Here is a 22157-nt window from a genome sequence, read left to right as displayed (position 1 = left end):
GAAAGAGTTGTTTATTGACTGGGCTGGCACCCGTGGTTTGTAAGCTGAATAAATTAAGCATTGAAAATCCCAATGGTAGAAGTTTACCTCTCACAGAAACAATCTGTTTTAACAGCTGAGAAGAACCTTCCAATGACTTAAGTTCCAAAGAGCACTCTTGTCTAATTAAGTATTTCTTAATACCACGAAGACTGAACACTAAACTCTGCAATAGGTTTTAAAAAATGGGACTGAACCCTGACTGAACAGAACTAAGCCATTTTTTTAACCTGGTTTGAAGAACTTGTAGAAAAAACACAGCCCTAAATAGGGCAAAACACACTAGATTTAATTTTTAATTAAGCTATCACACACAAGACCTGCTTTGAAAAGTGTGAGTTTTTAGATGGACAGGACTGCTGGAAGGAAAAGGAAAGGCTGAAGTTTTTTTTACAGATGCCCAGAAAGCTGTATTTCATCATCATCAAAGTACTGGGGTTTTTGTTTTTCTTTCCATTTAGGGAAGGTGGAAAAACAGCCTCCAGGGCCCAAGAGCCAGCAAGGCTGTGAGACTGCAGCACAGAAATGCCATGACCACACCCTGATTCCCTGGGAGAGAGATGACTGGAGCTGCAGATATGTTCCATGCTGGTTGTAGGCAAGGTGCTCCATTTCAGGACTGCAAGACTCAGAGAGAAAAGAGAGAAAATCGCCATTCTGAGTAGACAGCAAAACACTTGCATTTGTGCCAAGCACATCCTGTAGGTGGTGGATCCACTAATTCCAGGCTCTCTTTTGAAAGCAGGAGAAGCACTGGACACACTCACTGCCAGGTCTTCCCTGCCCCCTGAATCTTCCTGCATCCAAGTGAACACTGAGCCTGGACCAAGTTCATCTGCAGAGAAAGAGAAGATGGAACTTCCTACAAAATCCTGCAGAAAGAATCTTCTGTCATTTCCTCACCAAGCAGAAATAAAGGTGCTGGATGCTCCTATGGGAAGTGCAGAGCTTTGGCAGAAAGAACAGACTCCAGCTGCTGGAATCTGACACCTAAGTACAGGCCAGGAGAACAGAACGTGGATCCCAGGGAGATGGACAGGCTCTGGGCACTGGAATTGCTCGTAATGGCTTCTCCTCTTCCTAAATGCAGACAGCTGAACTCCAAGGAGTAAATCCTCTCTTCCCAATTCCAACTCCCTCCCCTCTTTCAGCTCACAAACTGCTGCACCTTAACAGTCAGTCCAAAGCAGATGGAAGAGATGCAGGCCTGGGCTCAGAAGATGAAGTGATAACCACTGCTTTGTTATTCTCCAGCTGAAGGTACTGCCCTGCTCTGGAAGAGCAGTACAAAATACAGGGGACAAAAAAGAAAAAAAAAGACAAAAAAGAAAAATGTGAGGACATCCATATCACAGAACTCTGCTGCCTGCTTAAACTTCAAAACTGTTGGGGAACATTTCTCCCACCTCTGCTACCTGCTTTAGCCACCACTGGCTACTGGGCAGCTGGGCTGATTTATACCCCTGGAAATCTGGATTTGATTTTCTGAACAATAAAGTGTGCAAAACAGCTGAATCTAAGATACAATGCAGTTTGTCCTCGCTTCACATGACTTAAAAAGGAAGGTAAGAAAGGTCTATTATTTAGTGTTTTCTTCAGACCATCATAATGAAACTATTTGATAAAAAGTGAGTGCAAAGACTTCAAAGAGGCAAATTTGCCATCTGTAATCTCAGCACTGTTTCACTCCACTTGTGGCACCAAGGGAGTTTGCTACAAATGATACCTCTCAAATGGGTATTTCGAGCAACACAATCATCCCATTTTCTATTTCAGCCCGAAGCTCTACCTGAAAATCATCAACTGAAGGTATTGTCCTGTTTGTCGTCCTCCTCTTGTGCCACTGGCGGAGAGTGTCTCTGGCCTCTGAGCTGAGCAGCTGGGCAGCTTGTTCCTCCTGGAAGTTCTTGATCAGTGAAAGTGCTCCATAAGCACTGGTCAAGTAATAGCCCCCTGTGAAGGACAGCAAGGGAAGAACTTCTCAGAGTGGTCACAGTCACAAGTGCAGGCAGTTTTCTTTGAGGTATATATACATACACACAGAGAGGCACCCAGCCACACACATAGATATGCAAGTTGCCAGGATATTTACACACAAAAGGAAAACCCTTCCTGGCCTGCACAACACTGGAGGGTGTGTTCTCAGCTGCTCAGAGACATGCAGGGGTTCCACGTGCTCCACGTTACACAGCAGAGCCTTGGGTCCACTCCTGCTGAGGAAAGCTGTTTCCTTAAATGACTGATAAGAGAATAAAATAAAATCTTTTAAAACTCCTCTCAGTTGCCCCATCTCTGTAAAAGCTAGGAAAACCAACAACTCTTGTAACTCCTTTACTCCTGAGTATTTACTCATCCAATCTTGAACACCAGCTTTATTCTAAACAATTTTCTAACAGTGTTTTGGTTTCTTCCCAGGGCTTCAGAAGCGGATGAAATAAACATGGCTGTTGAAACAAAGTAAAAAACAATCTAACCCTGTTCATCAGCTTAAAAGCAACCACCCTCAGTGGCAATAAAGCAACAACTGAGTGTGAGACTTGTACTCTGGAATCCTCTCAAAGACTTGCCTTTATTTTTAAAACAACAACTTCTTAGCATTCCCCAGAATGTCCAACTAATTCAGGAGATGGTGTGTACAGTCCTGCACACTCCCCATTTATTGCATGAGTAGAGAACAAATTAAAGCCACAACAGAGTTGCCAATGTACAAAAGAAGCTGTGGATCACAAAGTAAAAGAGTCTCAACAGGAGGCAACAGTCTGCAGCAACCAGGAGAAACAAAAGACAAGCTGTCTTTTCTTTTTAAAGTCAACTATTTGGGTGGGAGTGCTCAGCTAAGAGCAGAGTCTATTCAGAGGCACTCAGAGATGCATTGGATGCCCACAGTAGTATTTTTTGTATTACTGACAGCATTCCCTCTCAGCCTTTAGCTTTGCAACAAGATGAACACATAAAATTCATGCAAGACCCATTAGACAAACTGGACAATACATTACAGTAGAAATGCACAACCCCAAAGCCCTACACAAATTTTTCTGCACAGCAGAGCTGAGCTAGTGCCAATGACAGGCCCAAGAAAGAGAAGGAATAATGGCATGAATTCTCCCAGGCATAACAGCATGCAAGTGGGTACATGAAAAGCAATTTCAGAATGCCAGGATACAGCAGGAACAGGAAACACACATATATACCTAAACACACAATTAAGCTTGGCTGCAAGAGCCTTCAAACCTCCTCATAAACCTTTTAGATTCTGGGGCCTACCAGGGCCTTGCAGAAAACTTCTTTATTAAAAATACTGCCATGAAAACAGCAGAGGCAGATTTCTTTGCCTCCAGCAGACTTTAGCCCTCATTCAAGAAATGCCTCAGGAAACATACTGCTAGAGCTCATAAAAACACTTTGTGAGAAGCAAATGCTGGGAAGAAGGAAAGATCATTAAAAGGGGGCAACATTCTCAAAAGCACTTCTGCAAAGGTGCAAAGAAGTCCCCCGGAGGTCTTCACAAAGCACATAACCCAAGTCTTATTATGTGCCTCACAATTTGCTGAGTGCTGCTGCCCCATAAATCCCCTCAGGAAATTTTCAGGCACAAAAGGCTCAGGCCACTGGGCACCTGCACAGTGCATGTGTTTGCCTGCTGAGTCAAAACTGATTGGAAACAATGTATTTGCTCACAAAGCATCACACAGCAGCAGATTTTCCATCCACTGGGGTTTGTGCTCTGCAAGCTGCCCAGCAGTGGAAATGATGATGACATTCTCTTGTTACACTATCAGCATCACTGTGATTAGGTCTCCCCTTAACAGGATTCTTACTCAAACAGAACACCCCCTCACTAGTCCTTCAGGCAGTTCTAGTAAAAAGAAATAATTACCTTCTCCATGCAGCAAGGATGGATCCAACAGCTCCATCATGTATTCGATTTCGGTATCCAGCTCCAGCATGTCACACTGAGCTAGCACATATGTCAACACAGGCAAGAAGTCATCAGCTCCATACAGCCTCCCTGGGTTGAAGGGGACACAGGCAGTGAGAGACAAGCCACATTTTTTTACCAGTTCCCATGTCTGAAAGGAAAACACTCTTTTGTGCCTTCTCTACCCAGCATGTCTGTATTACTCCAGAACCTCCTCAAGTCACCAATGTGCAGCAAAGCGAACAGCACCTGGCACTCACTGTACAGGAGACAAGCTCAGTCCTGTCCTTCAAACAAGCACAAATCTCATGATGCACACCTTGAGGCATGCAAGGGAGATTTAGAGACTGGGCTCACCCTGGCAGCAGCTCAACTGGTGAACTGCTGAAAAGGCTGCCAGGCCAGTCTGGCCTGACCTTCACCTGCCCTGCTACCATTGCCTAAGAGGTGATGAATAGGCATTTTCTTTGTACATCCAGGGACTGCATCCACTTTCTGGAAGCATTCAGACACAAATACCAGTCTCTGAGTATGAATCCTACAGCAGAGAAGCCTGAATATAAAAGGCTATAGATTTGACAAGAAAACTCAACTCATTTCCTTGACAGACAATTGTCAAAAACACCAGAGAGGTGTTCTACAAACACCAGGTGCTGCACCTGAAGGGAGCCTACAGGAAAGATGGGGAGTGACTGAAGGGCCTGGAGTGACAGTGATCCACAGAGACTGCAGAGACTGTGCTGTACCTAGGCCTGTTTGTGCCCCTGGCACTTTTCCTGCATTTGACTTTCTGTTCAGAAATCCCAACGTGGCCAAATCTCTGGGTCAGGCAAAACAGTGCTCACTGCAGGATGGATGTGATGGTCACTCAGAACTGCCCAGAGCAGGAGCCAACTCACAGCTCTGGTGAAACTCAGGTGACACCAGTGAGGCACACACTCCAGCTACCACACTTTACCTGGCTGGAAGTATAGATACTCCAACAGCTGCTGGCTCAATGCCATGTTTGACTTCACATGACAAAATAAGACAGCCCAGTGAGCACTTGCCAAGTCTCAGCCCAAGTCTCCCAGTGCAGCATTTAACCAGCAGTAGCCTCTCAGTATTTTCCTTCTGCATGTTGGAAATACCTTACTCAAAGCAATCACATCACAGTAGGGAGAGATGAGTTTACAGAACTTCAGGCCAAGATCCCTGTATCCACTTTTAAAATGCAGAATTTTGAAATGCAGTAATAAGCTGGGCAGGAGCTCAGTCCTAAACCTTGTAAAAGCATCTGGGGGGCTTTAACAGCCATGAGCTTTCACCATTCATGTCCAATCTCCAAAGAAAGCAGGTGTCTTGATCTGCACCAGACCCAGCTGCACATGCAGTGCTTCCTTGGAAAGAAAACTGCCAAGCCCCTGCAGCAGCTTATACTCACTTAGGGGGAAAAGAATCTCCCACTACCACAGCTTTGCTACACCTTAGCTCATGACCTGTCATAGCAGTGTGCAAGAGAGAATGGCAGAGTTGCACCTATAAATTCATGCCATCCAGAAGAGGGTTTTGGACCACTGACTGCTCAGCAGGTCTTGACTGGCCTGTAGGGCTATTTCAATATTTAGGTGCTTTTGGGTTCTTGCTACAGTGCAGAAATAGATGTCATTTCTGTTCCAAAAGCATGACAGAAAGTGTCCAAATGAGAACATTCAGTGGCACAGCAAGCCAAAAATATTGGATTAGAGGCTGCTTTTCTCCCCCCATTAAGATACAACCATTGTAGTTGTCATATTGCATACATACTATTAAATGACAATAGCTAAATATACGGTGTTACCTCTATTACAATTTGCAGAAAAATACTCATTTAGAATCAATGTTAAATTCAAGGCTCACAGGACAACCTTTCTGCCAGGCAACTTCAAAAGCCTACAGTTAAGGAAAGCTGCTCTTTTTCAATTGCTTCACATCTATAGGATGTGTAGGATCTGTTGGATGCTCTGTCTGGAATGAGGTAAAACAATGCCCTGTTTTGCAAAGTTATCAGTGGTGAACTAAGAAGTGGTGCCATGCTGCTTTTGGTGTTGAATTATGCTAAACTCAATCTGACTCATCAACCCCAAAGTTAAACAGTGATGTGGAGATAGAGTAAGGTATCCTTATCTAAAAACAGAGGCTGACACAGCTGGCATGGAGACATCTGGCTGACAGCAATCAGTTTGCACTCCAAAAGTCCACTCCTGCTTTCAAACAGCAGGATCTTCTAATATTTCCCTTCTGGGAGTGTGTGTGGAGACTCCTCCCTTGGGGGGGAACGCCCCTCACAGCCACTCCTGGAGGCTGAGCAAAAGAGATTTGCCCCCCCTGGTTAAGAAACATCAATCTCTACCCAGTAATTGTTTTGGGTCCTTTTGCTAGCTTTAATATAATTTTGTTATTATAATTGCTTTGATATAATGCATTATACTATACTAGACTATACTAGTAGTTTTTACTTCTACACTGTGTAGTAAATGATTCAGATTTAGATCTTTTTGGTCTAATAAATTATCATAATAAATAATTCATTTTTACATGACTTCATCTGGTTTGTCATCCTTAATCCTGTAGCACCAAGTAGTACAAAGGTTCAATTACACCTCTAAAATTCCTTGGATTTTAAACCATTGCCAAAGTCTGGGCTAAGGTTGAATCCAGCTGCACCCAGGCTCCTCTCTGAGGAGTTCAGAAAGCAGAAGGGTCCTTCCTGCACCATGGGAGGGCTTCTCTAATCAACTTTGCCTAAAGCTCAAACTCCACCCATGACAACACCTCTGCTTCAGACTGAGTTTTGAAGATTTGCAGCCAGATAGTTCAGAGACAGCAGGTCAGAAGCAGAGAGCAAGAATTCCTCTCCAAAGGGCAAGGAGAAGCTGCTGCAAGAGCTTCAGCAGTAGAGCTGTCTGCAGAATGAGATGGGCTGATTCCTCTGAAAGACAACATCAGGTATGAAATATCAGTGAACCTGAGCTACCAGAAACACCATACCTGAGTTATTCTCCATAACAGTGTAAATCAATTTGCAAACTCTCAGCAGCAGCATGACTTTCTTTTCAGGTGAATACATCTTCTGCATAGTCATGAACTTGACTTTAATCTTTTCAACGTCCACAAAGTCTGGTGTTGGGACAAACACGCCCAGTTCCTGAGGATTCCTCTGCCGCACCAGCTGCAGGTTTTCCTTCAGTTGTTTCCAGGAACCATCTGTGGTATGAAACTCTTTCAACATCGCTTCAATGTGACCCTTCAAGGGCTTCAGAATGCACTTATGCATGGCCTTCTCCAGCACAACATCTGCAACAGGAAAACACAAATCCAGCTGACTTCCCCCTCTAAAGCAGAGCCAGCATTAACATAACCATTCCCTGAAGAGACCCTGTCGAGCAAAACCTGCTTTCTAAGGCCCATTTATTACACAAGCTGAGTTTCCAGATGTTTGTTAACACCAGAATCCGCACTGAATTGTCATTTCTGGTAATGTGGTAAATAAAAAACACCACACCCACACAGACTACAGATAGGTAAAAACAAAAACAAAAAAAAGCTGTGGGTCTATTAAAGTTTTTCTTTTGTTGGTTGGAAGTCTGCAAGTTTTATTTTACTTTAAGTTTAGCTTTAACTCCCAAACTTAACGTGAAACACAGTCAAAATCATAATTTTTGTCTCCTTTGGCATCAAAGCCTGTTCTTTTTGCATAGTTTCCATTGGAAACTATAACTCAACAAAGATTTCCTAAAACTTGGCTCAACTTTGTCAGGATCTTTATGAAGCTGGGCAGATTACAGGCTTTAAACTATAAATGAAAACCAAGCTGTGTTTTTCCAGCTTCAGATTTCATCACACAAGCTTATATACAGCTTTGTCATCAAGTTTGAAGTTCTTTGGCAATTGTGTGCACATAGCACAGTAACTGCTAACTTCAGGACTTATTTTTAATTCTTGTTCTACTCCAGTTTTTCTGTAACCCTCATTCTCCATTTTCATAGTATGGACTGTGTCAACAGAGAAAGCTCTTTGCTCAACACTTTCTCTGCAAACTTTTACTGTAAAAGCTAATTTCCCTTCTCAGCATCCTTATGGCAACACAGTTAACATTAGTTCTTAAGTTACATCGATTATTTGTACCATGGTGGGGAATGCTCCTGTGCCATCCCTACGGGAGAGTGGGGCAGTTCCAGAGCCTGGAGCAGGCAGATGGACCAGAGGAGCACAAGGACAGAGAGCACACAGAGGAGAGGCTGTGTCACTGCCAGGCCACACCTTTACACAAATTAGCAGTGGACATTCTTGTTAGTAACAGTGACTCATTACAGCTTCATTAAACATTATGCCCATCCCAGGTTCTTTGCCTGTACTTCTGTGGTTTTTTTAGACTACAGTGACTCATTACAGCTTCATTAAACCTCATGCCCATCCCAGGTTCTTTGCCTGTACTTCTGTGATTTTTTAGACTACAGCCTCTTTCTTTTCTCCCTACTCTCCCCCTCCCTTTTGCTTTTTTTTTTTTTGTTTTGTTTTTTTTTTTTTTTTGGTTGTTTGTTTGTTTTTTTTTTTTTTAATCACATACTGTTTCTAAGGCTTGGTATTTACACAGACACACACATACTCTCCATACAAGCATTATTCTGTTTTCTTGCTTTTTTCTTTCATTTATCATATTCTTGTGTCCAGCCCTTTTTCCTTTTGGGTCTCCATCCCTCTCTATCCCATATAAACACCCTTCACACACACATTTCTCATCCTATGCTGCCCTGACTTCATATGTAGTTTTTTATCTGTGTTTGTCAGTAAAGGCACTGGAAAAGGCATGATCAGTCTGAGACATGCTCTTGGTGGCTTCTCACACAGCAGCAAGGGCTGGATCCAGCTTCCCAGCAGACCAGAGCCATCAATTAGCAACGTTAGCAAGTGGCAACACTTCACCTCTATTGTACTTGGTAGAGCCACACCATCAGCACCAAACCAGCCAGGTAAATAGAAGCATCACCCTTCTGCACAGGGTGAGAGACAGAAACTGCCTCTCCCTGCCATCAAAGCAGTCCTCAGGGCTCATGGGGCATAAACAATTGCAGAAACAATTTTTCACCAAGAAAAACACACGAGTCTCACCCACAGGTACATTGGCTAGCTAAATTTCTATTCTAGAGTGTACAAATCCTTCCTTGCTATCTTCACTGATGACTATTTTTTTGGCAATTCAGCTTACTTTAGTCCTACTACCTGATTTTTTCAAATAGGAAAAACAACTGCTTTGCTTGTAAGAGGAACACCTCTGCACTGTGCATTCTAAGCATCTTGTCTTGTTTATTAAAGCACTTGGTGCTGCTAAACATTATGCACAGTGGGAGAGCTCTGTCCCCATGAGAGCTGAACTCCCACAGGCTCCACTGGAAGTTTTGTAGATGAATATTGAGCAGAAGCCATCCTTCATCTCAGCAAAGAGGGGTCATCACAACGTCTGTTCACAGGAGCCTCGGGAAAGTCAGTGTGATTCTGGATGTGACTGATCCTCTATAGGAACAGGAGGCTTCCCCACATCCCACAGGACCTGGATGCTGCTGGGAGACAAAATTCCTCCCCAGAGTTGCAGTTCTTGGCTGGGGCCAGGCTCGTTGAAGGCTCAGGGTTTCTGCCCTCAGCCCCTCCAAAGGCAGTGCCACTTCCACAGAAGAACCATGCAGATTTTAACAGCTGTGCAAGATGGCAAGGAGGTTTCTTTCACATTTGCTATTTTGTCACAGGATCCAAAAGCAGTGCCTGGAAATTGCTTTGAAATTTACTCCATCACATTTCCACAGTTTCCATGGAAACTTGAAATAATTCTGAAGCAGCACAGAGGAAGGGATCATGTAACTCGTGGCTGTGCTCAAAGCTCCACACAGGCACAACAAAACAAAGAAAAAACCACAACAAACAAAAATCCTTCAAGCCACACACAAAAAACCCTCAAAACAACACACAACCTTTTCTTCTCCTTTATGAATTCTTGGCACACATGTGAGAACCACTGAGTTCTGCCCTCAAATGAAAAAGTGGCAAAATCCAACAAGCTGATGAGGCTAACAGCAACAAGATTGATAAGGGCTGGACTGGTTTTTTAATGGTCAACAGTAATACCCATATGTATCCTAACAAATACAAAGCTTGCAAAAAAATTATATTATTATTAAAGCCTGGTAGGACAGCACTTCTTGTGATTTGATCTTAGAACAATATTCAGTGTCATGGCACCTGTGAGCATTTTTGGGGCCAGACCACCCACCAGCGACCCATTCTTCAGCACTGTTGCTTCTGGCTGCTTTCACAGAAAGGTGGTTTTGGGTAAGACCCCACAAACCAATTCTCAGCCAGAGCAGTTTTCATTGTTTGATTTCTAATGGCCACAAAATAGTATATGAGTGTTTCCCAGACAAATCATTATCTAAGTTGTGAATTGAGAACTTAATTTTTACCTTAACATCTCTGTATATTTTTAAGATCCAAATCAGCAACAAAAATTCTGTTTATTCCAGATGCATGTTTTCAAATATCCTCCCAGGATGCTTACAACTCCAAAACCAAAACAGATACTCTTCAGATAATGTTTTTTAACTGAATATAATATCAGCTGAACACTGTGTATCGTTCCTGAAATGCTTATAATTAGCCTGTAGCCTCAAAATGGGAACTGGAAGTGCTTTGATAAATGAATTGGAAAGGCCAGCCAGCTAGTTTCGTTGTAACTTGTGGAAACACATCTGTATCCTGTGCTGACATGCTATTTTTGTTTTGCTGCCAACCACACAAGTCTGCATCTAGACAAGACAACACATTAGTCATTGCCAGTGTCCTTACACAGCCTCCTTACAACCCTCACTTCCTCAAACTCTAGGCACGCTCTCACCTTTTCCAGGCTCTCTGTTTTCCTCCTACCTACCAACTATTGCTGCTCCACTGACATGACTGTCACATTCCAGTCCCTCCATTTACACTCAAGCCCTGTTTACCATGGCCAAACCATTCAGCAGGGAAATCAGAGGTCAGCAGAGCAGACTGAGTGAGCCTCAGAGCCACCACAAAAAGGCCCAGTCCTGCACAGGTCACACTGCCTGGGAGCTGAAAGCACAAAGTTGCTTTGGAATACCACAGAGTGATGGCCAAGCATCCATTTCTTGGTGGGTGCAGACATGGCAATCTCCTCCACAGGACCAGGACTTGAAAGTAAGACCCCACACAATCCACATTCCTTGATAATCAGCACAACCCTGAAAACTGAGGTGGTTGATCTACAGGCAGTGGTGGCAGAGACCCAGCAACTAGGGATGAAAGTAAGCCTCCCCTCATCTGACCTACATAAAAGCACACAAAAAAAAATCACACAGCTATCTGTGCAAGGTGTGCTCTGCTTTAAGCAGCTGTGAGTTACTTAAAACTCATGCTATAGCCGTGTGGTAAGCACATGTCTTCTCTTGAAGTAGCAGGAAAGAAAAGAAGCTGGGAGAAAGTCACAAAGGAAATCCAAGGGATGGTCAGACACAGAGCCTGGTCCCCTGCCTCTGCTCAGTACTTTCACCACTGCTTCCTGCTTGCCCTGTCCTGTCACTCCTGTGCTGAAAGGAGGGGCACTGAGGGATGTGTTTGTAAGACTGAGCTCAACGTGAAAAGATGCAACAATGCAGGACAGGACCCCAGAACAGCACCTAAAAAGTAACACAGTGAAAAAAACAGCTGGCATGAGTTTTTCAAGCAGAAATAGTGACATACCATTCTAGCTCCTTTAGGAGGATAAATGGATTAGTAAAGAAGAGGGGATCTGGGGTGGGTTGCTGCTTAACCTTTTTAAGACCCATAAGTCTAATTCTGTGCACCTTCCATATAAACAAACCAGGGAAATTCTGTCTTGCCATAATAACCATACGCAGCATGCACCAACAGGTGCACAGAACACTGAGAACCCAAGTATCAGTGGCTGGCTGTCAAACAATGGGGGTCACTCCTGGGCTTCAGTCAATTAGCATGTGTAGCTCTGTCTGCCTGCAACTCCTCTGTACAGAGCCAAGGACCTTAAATAAGGCATGGACTGCCAGTAAGAGACCAACACATTCTCTCCAAGCTTCTTGAACACTCAGCATTTAAATATCTCTAACGTATTAGAAATATCAAACCAAGTAATAGATGGTATTGTTTAGGGACGTTCCCACATGATCAGTTGGTACCTTACTGACAAGTGGTTTCAACCAGTGATTTCTTGGTTCAGGGCCAGATTTGGGCACTGAGACTGAAGTTGTTTAGATGTCAGATGTTAGATCCCACTTGGCAAAGTGACAGCATCCAACTTGACTCCATTCTGTTCAGAGCCAGGAAAAGATGAAAAGACAAAAACTCCCAAACACCTGCTGATCAAGCAGCTCTGGACTATCTCCTCAGACCAGTCTTTATTCTGTGGATACAAACTGAGGTGTGGATGCCTTTTAAAAAAATAAATTACATTCATCCTCAAACAATAAAGAGCCATGTGCCTTACTCTTGACTCTGTGCCAACACTGGGAGTCCCATTGCTTCAGGGAGGGTTAACAGCCTACAGTGCCAAGGTTAGGAGGCATCTGTCAGGGCTAGGAACCCTGAAGGATATTTTCCCAGTGATTTTGCAGAAGCTTAACTATTTTCCCTGTCTGGGAAGCTTAAAAGATCTGCTGCAGAAGTCTTTTGCTAGCAAGAGCCCATGATGCAATTCTAGAAGAAGATCCACATGATCAAAAAGATCATTATAGAGACATTGAAAGAAGTTCCAAACACCGAGGGTTTCATTAGACCTGGGGGAGGTGTTCCAGCACCTACTGAAGTTCAGGAGACAAAAGAGGGTTAAAACAAAGGCTGAATGACTCAGAAAGGAGGAGCATTATCCCAGAGGCACACATGCAGCACCAGGCTGACACGCTGGAGGAAAAAACTGCACCATGGAAGTACGAACTGACGAGAGAGGATAAACAGCCACTCACAAAGTTACAATTTGAGCTGCAATTCCATATTGAAATAGTCAAGGAAAACTATGGAAAACAGGCAGGACTCTACTTCATAAAAAGCTCTCCATAGGGATGACTAAATTTTGCTGTCACATAGTTATCTAGTTAGATCAGTAACATCTGATGCTCCTGATCCACTGCAGTTGTTTGCTGGCTCAAGCCAAAGGCAGTAGATGATTCAAAAGCAAGTTCTTTTTCTGTTTAAACCAGCCCACTTTATAAATTAATTGTGTTTAGTCACATGATCAAAACCAGACTTTCTGTCGCTGAAGAAAACCAGGGCAGTTTTATTGTTATACTTCATAACTTATGGTACTCCAAAGTCTGAAACAGTTAATAGCAGACAACATTTTTTCCAGTCTTGGGAGACCCACAATCCCATTAAACCACACCCTTGTGAAATGAAAAGTACATAACAAACTAGGCTTTCACAAAATTACAACCAAACTCGATCTGAATTGCTTTGTCAGACATCCAGCACTCTACAGAAATGCAGGCAAAAATGCACCTCCATCCCCTGCTTAATTTGGTGCTTTTTCTTCCATGAAACACCCACCTAACAGTCTTCATTATTATAGTGAGAATATTTTATGTCTCTGAGTCTCAATACTGGGGACACTTTTCACATTTTTCTATTTGCTTTAGCAGCCCTTGTGACTTTTGCTTGACACTGTGTAAATGCAGCTGAGGTTACATGAGAATACTTCATCTTGGTCAAGGACAGACAGAATGTCAATATAAAATTACCCTCTAGTCCCAGGGAAGGAAGTGTCTGCCAATTTTGCACTGAGCCAACTGTTGGGACACTGGGGTAGGGAGAAAAACAAACAAATTAGGACTGAAGTGAGCTCACAAGGAAAGTATTCTGCCCTGAGGCGTGTTTACCTCTTAAATGTGGCTTACAGACCTTTTACAAATACTGCTCAGACTCTGCAAGAGAGGCAGCAAGATTTATGCAGCAACAACGATTTCACTTTTCTGGATATACAAATCTCTCTCTCTCCTGTTAAAACATATAGCTCATCCATAACCACTCACAAACACATCTAACAGAGAAGTACAGAAAACTACAGAAAACAACAGCCCCTTCTGCCTCCTGCACATGTTTGTTTTCTAAAACTCTTACACACCTTTTTATTTAGTTTCAAGTGCAGGGATAGTACAGCTTTGTTAGAAGTGACTAAGAATGTCTGGAGGAATCAGATTTATTTCAAAACTAAGTTGTCATAAAATGTCATTGGTTTTGAATAAATTCTAGTTCTACAGCTACAGTCCATATGGTCAGATCTGGCAGTTTTAGACCAAACCTTGAGAACTATGTCAGTCCAATTCAGAGAAAAACACATGTGTGCCAGCAAATAAAGGGTTCTCTATTATCAACAGTAAAGCAGGTAAAAAAAGTAATAATCACAGGTAAAAAAAGTCCACATTGCACTTATTTTAAGGATAACTTCTTATGAAAAACTTTGTAGTGTAATCATCCCAAGGCAACAGAGTGATTTGGGGTGGGGAATGGAGGGGGAGGTTGTTTTAAGACTCAAATACTCAGTAGTCCAAGCTCTACTAGCCAAGTTAGCCCCACCTTTCTGAACTGGACAAAGACTATCACTTATAAACACAGATTCCACATTTTCACCTTCCCTCCAAAACACAGGACAGTGTTTCTTACCTATTTGGTCTTCAGGAATCAGTGATTCGATTGGGGGATCAAGTTCGGAGCTTTGGGACAAGTAGTTCTTGACTTGGGTCATGAACTGACGAATTGTTTGCAGCATATCAGTGCTGGAAACATGGCACTCCTTGTTTTCTTGCAGAAAGCTGACATAGTCCTGCACTAAGCATCCAAAATAGGTACGTTTGTCCCGGGACATCTCTGCAATTTTCTTAATCATCCTCTTCTCCGGGGTCATGAAGGAACTGAAAACTCCACTGACTTTCCGTAGCTGAGATTTCACAATCTTGGGGAGAACAAACGAACTGCTTCTTTTCTTCTTGGGCTTCAAAGGGGGTGCCATGCTCTCCTGGTCACTCTCCCCCTCAAAGTCCTCCAGGCTGCTGTTGGTGTCCCCCTCATAGCCGAAGAGCGGCATGCTCCGATCGAAGTCCAGCGAGTCAGATGAGGAGGTGGAAATGCTCATGTCGCTCAGTCTCTGCCGGCCTCCATTCCACGGGATGTGTGACTCAGAGATGGCAGCTGGAGTCTTTTTGGGAGCTGCTGGAGCCGGCTGGGGCAGGGCTGGCAGGGTTTCACGCGGAGGAGCAGCCGTGGCTGCCTCGGGCACGCACACGGAGGAGCGGGGCCGGAGGGCGGCCGCGCTCCTGGAGGCACCGTCAGCCTCGGAGCACAGCGCCTGCTTCTTCAGCCGAGGAGGCGGAATCGGGGTGGGCTTGTTCTGCAGCAAATCCGAGCCCCTCTCCTTCTTATGGCTGAGTGTTTCTGGCATGCTCGCCTGCTTTATAGTCCTGGAAATCTGCGGGCTCGTGAGGGTGCTATTAATAGCAGGAGGTGGCGGCCGGGGAGGGGGGGAGCGAGGCCTCGCTGTGCCATTCACGTCTGGAGTTCTCGGGCTCTGCCTTTTCAGACTTCCACTGACATCCTGGCTGTGCACTTTTAAGAAGAGGGGATTAATGAAACACAGCGCTCCGTTGGTCTGGCTGCACTCCAGCTCCGAAGGCGTTCTGGTTCGTATAGAATGCACTCCATTTATAAGGCAGAGCTGGCGGGAGTCTTTGCGAGCACTGTCCAAAGGCACAGGCCTACAGGGAGGTGAAGGATCCGGGGGTTTGCTGTTAGCCAGGGAGCTCCAAAAGTCTGAAAATCATCATTGCATTAACGTAAGAATGCTAAACACCATGCAGATGGATTTCAGAACATTCAACTCAACAACACCAGTTTAAAACATCGAGAAATTGAAGCAAGGTTTTATTAATTAAAAGGGGGGGAAAAATCCAGTGAACCTTTTAAAGTACCATCAGACATAACTATATGCTACATTCCTTGGGCTGCTCTTACTCATTTATAAATACCATGACCAGTGCATAGCCTCCAATCACCCCACTAAGCTTAAAATTAAACTGAGAATCAAAGAAAGGAATGGAGACTGTAACAGAATAGTTTTTACTGGCTTGAGACTGAAATGAACACAAACTTCTCACTAGCATCTCACTCAGGAGAAATAAAGCAAGATTCTCAGCTTTAATAAGCTCACTTCATTAAAGACAATGGTTAAGCTGATTTACACCGGCTAAAGGCCACTTCCAGAAACTCTACAAGTATCTTGCTTCAGTTTCTTTTCATAGTGAACACATGAAACTATACATGAAAAGGCAGCTCCCATTTTGCTGTGGTGGATGCACACATCACCTTCAGCAAGGCAGACCAAGCAATCCAGTGTCTAATAAAGGTGCCTGCTGCCCTGCCTTTGCTGTGGGGACAGTTTGCCTGAGACTGCAGTGACACATAAAGAGACCCACGTGCAGTTCCACACTAGTGGCATGGAAAACCTATGCTACACCAGCAAGTTGCAGCTGCAGCCTCTGCACTTATCCCAGACAAGTGTCAGCATGTTTGTGCAACCAAGCCACTGCTAAAGAGTGCTGGTGCCTGAAGGTATGAAGATTGAAACCAGATGTGCCCTTGAAGGCAGCAATCATGCTGAAATATGGGCAGAGTACCAGAGGAGGGAGATTTAGCTAAAATTTGCCAATCTTGACATGGTCCTTTTCCCAGAGTGTGTCAAGCTGGCTCACTGGAGGCAACTGAGCAATGATATCTGAGCCCAAGGGCACGAATGCCAAGCATCCAGAACAGGTCCATGGCCAAGAGCCATGTCCTGCCTGTGGGGCAGAAGACAGGAAACAGCCCGTGGTGACAGGCCACGGCCAGAGAATGTCTACAGGCACAGGCATGTTTCTCTGCATAGTTATGCCATGTTGCTGGTGTTCCCAGCTTCATGACTTCACATCCTGCCTGTGATCTCTCAGTGCCTGTGCCTGGCATGTGGCTGCTGCAAACACACATGATGTAAGCACTGCTGCAGGTGAAACACAAGGGAGACTGAGAAAGAATCATATGTCCAGCACATGAAACCTTGCAGGTTGGCAACAGCCTTGAATCTTTACCAAAAGCTCCTCCTGATGTGGTTTGCTGGGCTATGTGCTATTGACTTGTGTTGTGCAGCTCTCCCTCTGAGCCTACTGCACAAGAGAGCTCTGACAGGAGATACAGACGGGGTTTTGTGCTTAGGCGTTCCTCAAAGAAAACTCACACTTAACAGGAAGGGCTGTTGGGAGTTTTTAGGCCCCTCTTGAGTCCACAGCATTGAAAGGCTCATCTTCTGGTGTGCTCTTCTGCATGTGGACACCTAAAACTCCATCAAAATCTCAACTTTGTAGCCTGCTTTTAGCTCATGGAAACTGTGATCTGGTGTATATCAGGTAATTAATCCCAAATACAGCAACAACACAGACACTGATCCATCAACTTTCAAATGTAGTAGCTACAGAAAAAACACACACAATGCAGAGACTGTTGAAGACCAAGACTAATTCTGCAGCAAGCAGGCCACAGTGCTCTGGGGTACTGGTGACAAAGTGTGGTTAGCCTGGAGAGCTTGATCAACATTACCATTATCATCCCCTCTGGAGAGACTCACCTCATGCTACTTTAAGGCTTCCATGTGGCACTGGGAGACTGTTTTCATTACACTGTATCCCAGTCAGACCTTTCACTTTCTTTTTGCCATCTAAACATTGACATCAACACTACCATATTTGCCTCTATTCCCATGATAACCCAAAGTTTCACCTGATTACCTAAACTTGCAGATAAGCAGTGCAGAAGTAATTCTCTCCTCTCTAAAACAAACCCTTTAATTGCACTGCTACTGCAGCAAACCAAAATGCAAAGCACTGCAATACATCCCCAGGTATGGTTTTACTGCAAAGTCCCACCAGACAGTTCAGGAGATCCTCAGGCTAACATTGATTCAGAGACGACTCTTTTCAAAATCAAAGATTATTAAAAAATCTACTGCAACAAAGGTTGCTGACAGTCAACCTTCCCTTCCTGGAGAAGGAAATGAAGCCACTCAGCACTTTGCTCAATGCAGAGCTGCTTAATGATTCATCTGGGTGGTGCCCAAGTTTCAAATCCCAGGAGGCTTTGCATGCATCTCCTCTGAGCTCAAGGTATGCTTTACAAAGGATTTGCATCCATCTCCTCTGAGCTCAAGGTATGCTTTACAAAGGCTTTGCATCCATCTCCTCTGAGCTCAAGGTATGCTTTACAAAGGTTTTGCATCCATCTCCTCTGAGCTCAAGGTATGCCTTACAATGAGCCTGTGTTTGGCTGAAGCAACCAAGTGATGCAAGGACACCCTTGCATTGTCTTCTGGTATTTTAAAAATTTCACCTAACCCCTGCCCATGGATACATTCTACACCATCATATATACACTCCTCATTTTCTAAATATGCCACTTCATTGATCCCCAAATTCACCATTTTAAGTTTCCATGTCAATCTGAACAGAAGTTATATTAACAGGGGACCTCAGTTCCTACACTCTCCTCACAATAAATTATAGAGCCAGTGCTTTATATAGGCTCACACAGCCAGTGCTATGTGAGCATGCAGTTTGGTCTTGGAGCAGAAACCACACCAACCTCTGTGTGGGGACTGTGAGATTTGCTTTGCCCAAGGGTTGCCCAGAGAGGGAAGAGAAGAAGGAAGAAAGAAACAGCACTAACAAAAATATCACAGGAGGCACAGAAGGAAGGAAGAGCACCACTCCTTGGCCAGAAGAAGGTCTGGCCTTCCCAAATAAGGGAAACTGCTTTTCTAAACAAAATTTGTATCATCACTAACCAGTATGAACTATTTACTGATACAGCTTATTTCTTCAATGTTGCAGGTGTGCTACAGGGAAAGACATCTGTGTAGAGAACTACTTACTCAGTCCAAGCTGAGCAATCTCTTCAAGTTCAGCTTCTGTCTTTGCTGCAGCAATTGCATGAGGCAACTTCAGTGTGAATGGAAGGACATCCCTGTTTCCAAAGAGAAAAACCATTATGGTTTTCAGCACCATCCATAGTTTGAAAAACTTTTTTTTTTTTTAAACACTGGCAGTGTCTGATTTCTGATTATCTTCTTCTTGAGCTGTGTCAGGTAGCAAGATCCTTAAACACACAGCACAGTTAAACATGACATTACCAACCCCAAAGCTCCTTTACTTTGCAGAGTGGTGTGAAGGGCAAATGGCAGCCAAGTGCCCAGGACTTTCCCTAGGATCATTTCCACACAGCCATCCAGAATTTTCTGCCTTTCCAACAAAAGCTTTTACACCTGGTCTTCTACAAGCAGACAGTGAGATGCAAACTTGTTACCTGCCCTTGAAACTTCAAAAAAGCTTCTCACTTTCTGAATAAACTGTTGACTGTTATTCCAGTTTTCAGAATAAGAATTTTATTCTAACTGTTGCTAAACAGCAACATCTGTAGTAGAAGGACCCATAGAATTGAGACTAAATGAGAATCCTACACAACTGGTGTCAGCATGAATTTTGGTTTTAAGGTTGTGAACAAGCCAACCATCTGCTATAGCACAGACAGATTGTGGGTCTTTATCACATAAATATTCTCTATGTTGTATGTTAGCTTCTTGAAAAAACAGGATCTCAGAATTCCACTCACACTCAAGCCAGGCATATGCACAGGACTGATACACTAGCTAAAAAGCATTTGAAAGACACTTTAATATGGTACCACAGAAAATCCAGAGTCCAGATCATCACCATGGTTGCAATTAAAAAATAGGTAAACCCTCATAAAAACTGCTTGGCTACCTCCTGCAAGAAATTCCCTCTGTTTTTAGAAAATCCTCCTGGATTTCCTGTGATGTACCAAATGGTACTGTCTCTTTTTCACAATAGCTACCTATCTGCCCCCTTTAATCTATACAAAGCAATATTGAACCTTCAGTGAAAGAAAATGGATGGACTAATGCAAGAAACCTGTTTGCTGAGTGATCCTGTAGGTACTTAGAGAGAATTTACCAGAGCCTGGCAAGTGTGCAGGACTGAAAGGGTGACAAGATAAGGAATATCTCCTCATTAAACTACATTTAAACACATTTTCAGCTCATTTCTCTTCTGAGTTCTGACCAATTATCCATGTGGTATCAATGCTGCTTTTATTACATGCACGTACAGCTCAGCTAAACAGAGGCTGTAGGAAAGGCGTCTAAGATGCTTTTCCACCACAAACAAAACCAGCAAGCACAGCAGCCCAAGAGCATCCCCCACCAGAAACCATCACATGGTCAGCATGAACTGGCAGCCTCAATGCAGTAAAAGGACTGAGACTATCACAGCTGCCTCTCTGCTTCCTTCAGAAGATGTGCACCTGGGCAGTTTGGTTGTGCCCTGTCTGTGGGTGCATACAAGGCTCAAGCATCAGTCTGGAAATTCTCACCAGTAAACTGAAGTCAAATGGAAAATAAAGGATGAAAACACCAGCTACATTTTTTTCTGCATACTACCTGGAAAACAAGTTTGGCAACCATAAACTGCAAAGCTGACAAGGCCATTTTTGTTGTTCACCATTTAAACTGACATCTCCCAGTTGTCATATTCTACATATCTGACATTTTTCCATTATGCTCCAAAAATTCTTCTCACCAGCAATTCCAAGAAATGGACTTTGCAAGCTAGTTTATGATTGTTTTTAAATGAGCTACAGAGCATTTAAGAAAGCCTCACAAGATATCAGCTAAAGTAAAGTTCAGCTTGGCAGCACCTCACAGCTGGATGTGTAAAATCACATCAGCCTCCCAATAATCAATATGAAGTAAGACAGAGACACTTGCTTCCAAGACTTATCTCTGATTGCTACCATTACCTTCTAAGGCTATCCAGGAATATTCACAGATTGGCAACATAAATAGCACCAATAGCTGAAACAACTCCTCAAAACTCATTTTTTTTTAAATTATTTTCTTTCTAGCAGATGTGGCTTGGAACAGAGCAGCACCTTACCTGCTAATACAGTAGAAAGCAATGAGTCTGAACAAATCAGCAAAACTTATTGCAGACCCCTCCAAGGAAAATGCTGCAAAGAAAGTTACAAGAAACAATCACACATTAATCCACTGTTTCTTAGAACAGTTTAATAAAATATATCTTAGATTTTAGCATGAAGTTAGTAAGATTCCACCATCAAACTAGCTACTATTTGATTAAGAGAAAACAGCTCTGTGAAGAAGTACATATTCCTGCTGAAGGCATTTTCAAGAATATACTGATAATCTTGGTGGCTGGTCTGCTTTTGTATTCCAAGGATATGGTCTAATTCCTGTAAAACAGATTAAGTGTGATGAGCCTGCACAATGTTTTGCTAATAGACAACAAATCAATAACTGAGGCTTTGTTTGCCCAGTGTACTAATATGCCTAATTTTAAATGTCTTATTTCCTCCTCTTGAATTCTATTCTACTCACTTGTCTTCACCTTAGGAGTGTAGAACATAAAGGGAGATAAATTTCCATCCACTTTTAACCTAAAAACTCTTTAAAACTCTGACAGCTGTTGCATGCCACTGCCTTGCACAAGGGAAGAGGAAGACAGGAGCAGTGCCTTTCATTTTTCCCCACTTGATACCATTGTTTCTTACTGATACAAGTACTTGTTCTCAGTAATAATGACAATTACCTCAGGCTCTCTCTGAGGCCAGTAGCAAATCTCACAGGTCAAGCAGAAAAAGCTCCTACAGTGAAATGATCCAGATCTTTTGCCTCTGGTCTAAAACCTCAGCTGTAACAAATAGCTAAAACCATCAGTAAATATCTCCCCCTTGTGGAAGAATTTTGTTCATAAAAGACAGTATATAATTCTTTTCTAGATGGGAATTTCAAGCCTATAAACACAGCCTTAGACCACACTTACATCAGCTATTACTGACAACTTTCTTTTTGCCTTGCCTTGCTTGTAACTGGAACTAAAACCAGACACACAGAATTAACTTTTTGTTCATGTGTGCAGGGGAGGGAGAGATAAAAAAGGAAAAACTCAACTAAAATTATGTCAGTTTACAAGTAGAAATAGAAGTTAACTATAGACTCTGTTTCAGGGATGATTAACTGAAACTTTTGCTAATTTTCTTCAGTTTTCTCTTTCTTGTT

The 22157-nt window shown here is 43.3% G+C and overlaps 1 protein-coding gene across 7 annotated transcripts in view; it reads right to left on the bottom strand.

The window, feature by feature from the left end:
* Positions 1-22157, bottom strand: part of RIN2 (Ras and Rab interactor 2) — a 63922-nt gene that overhangs the window by 2053 nt on the left and 39712 nt on the right. For 6 of the 7 annotated variants that reach the window (XM_071417967.1, XM_071418211.1, XM_071417836.1 and 3 more), the window contains 6 exons: positions 21016-21088; positions 18936-19027; positions 14651-15793; positions 6968-7273; positions 3917-4048; positions 1829-1992 (listed from right to left, as the gene is read on the bottom strand). In XM_071417967.1, coding sequence (XP_071274068.1) covers positions 1829-1992; positions 3917-4048; positions 6968-7273; positions 14651-15793; positions 18936-19027; positions 21016-21088 — 1910 coding nt within the window. Of the gene's footprint in view, positions 1-1207; positions 1313-1828; positions 1993-3916; positions 4049-6967; positions 7274-14650; positions 15794-18935; positions 19028-21015; positions 21089-22157 lie in introns of all 7 variants that reach the window. The other variant, XR_011677074.1, reaches the window with a different exon arrangement.

This window comes from Agelaius tricolor, unplaced genomic scaffold (assembly GCF_023055355.1).
Source record: "Agelaius tricolor isolate 1412-34295 unplaced genomic scaffold, bAgeTri1.0.p SCAF_1, whole genome shotgun sequence".
In the NCBI taxonomy this organism is placed as follows: Eukaryota; Metazoa; Chordata; class Aves; order Passeriformes; family Icteridae; genus Agelaius; species Agelaius tricolor.
The sequence above is the reverse complement of the archived record's forward strand: the minus strand, read 5'-3'. Positions and strand labels throughout refer to the sequence as shown.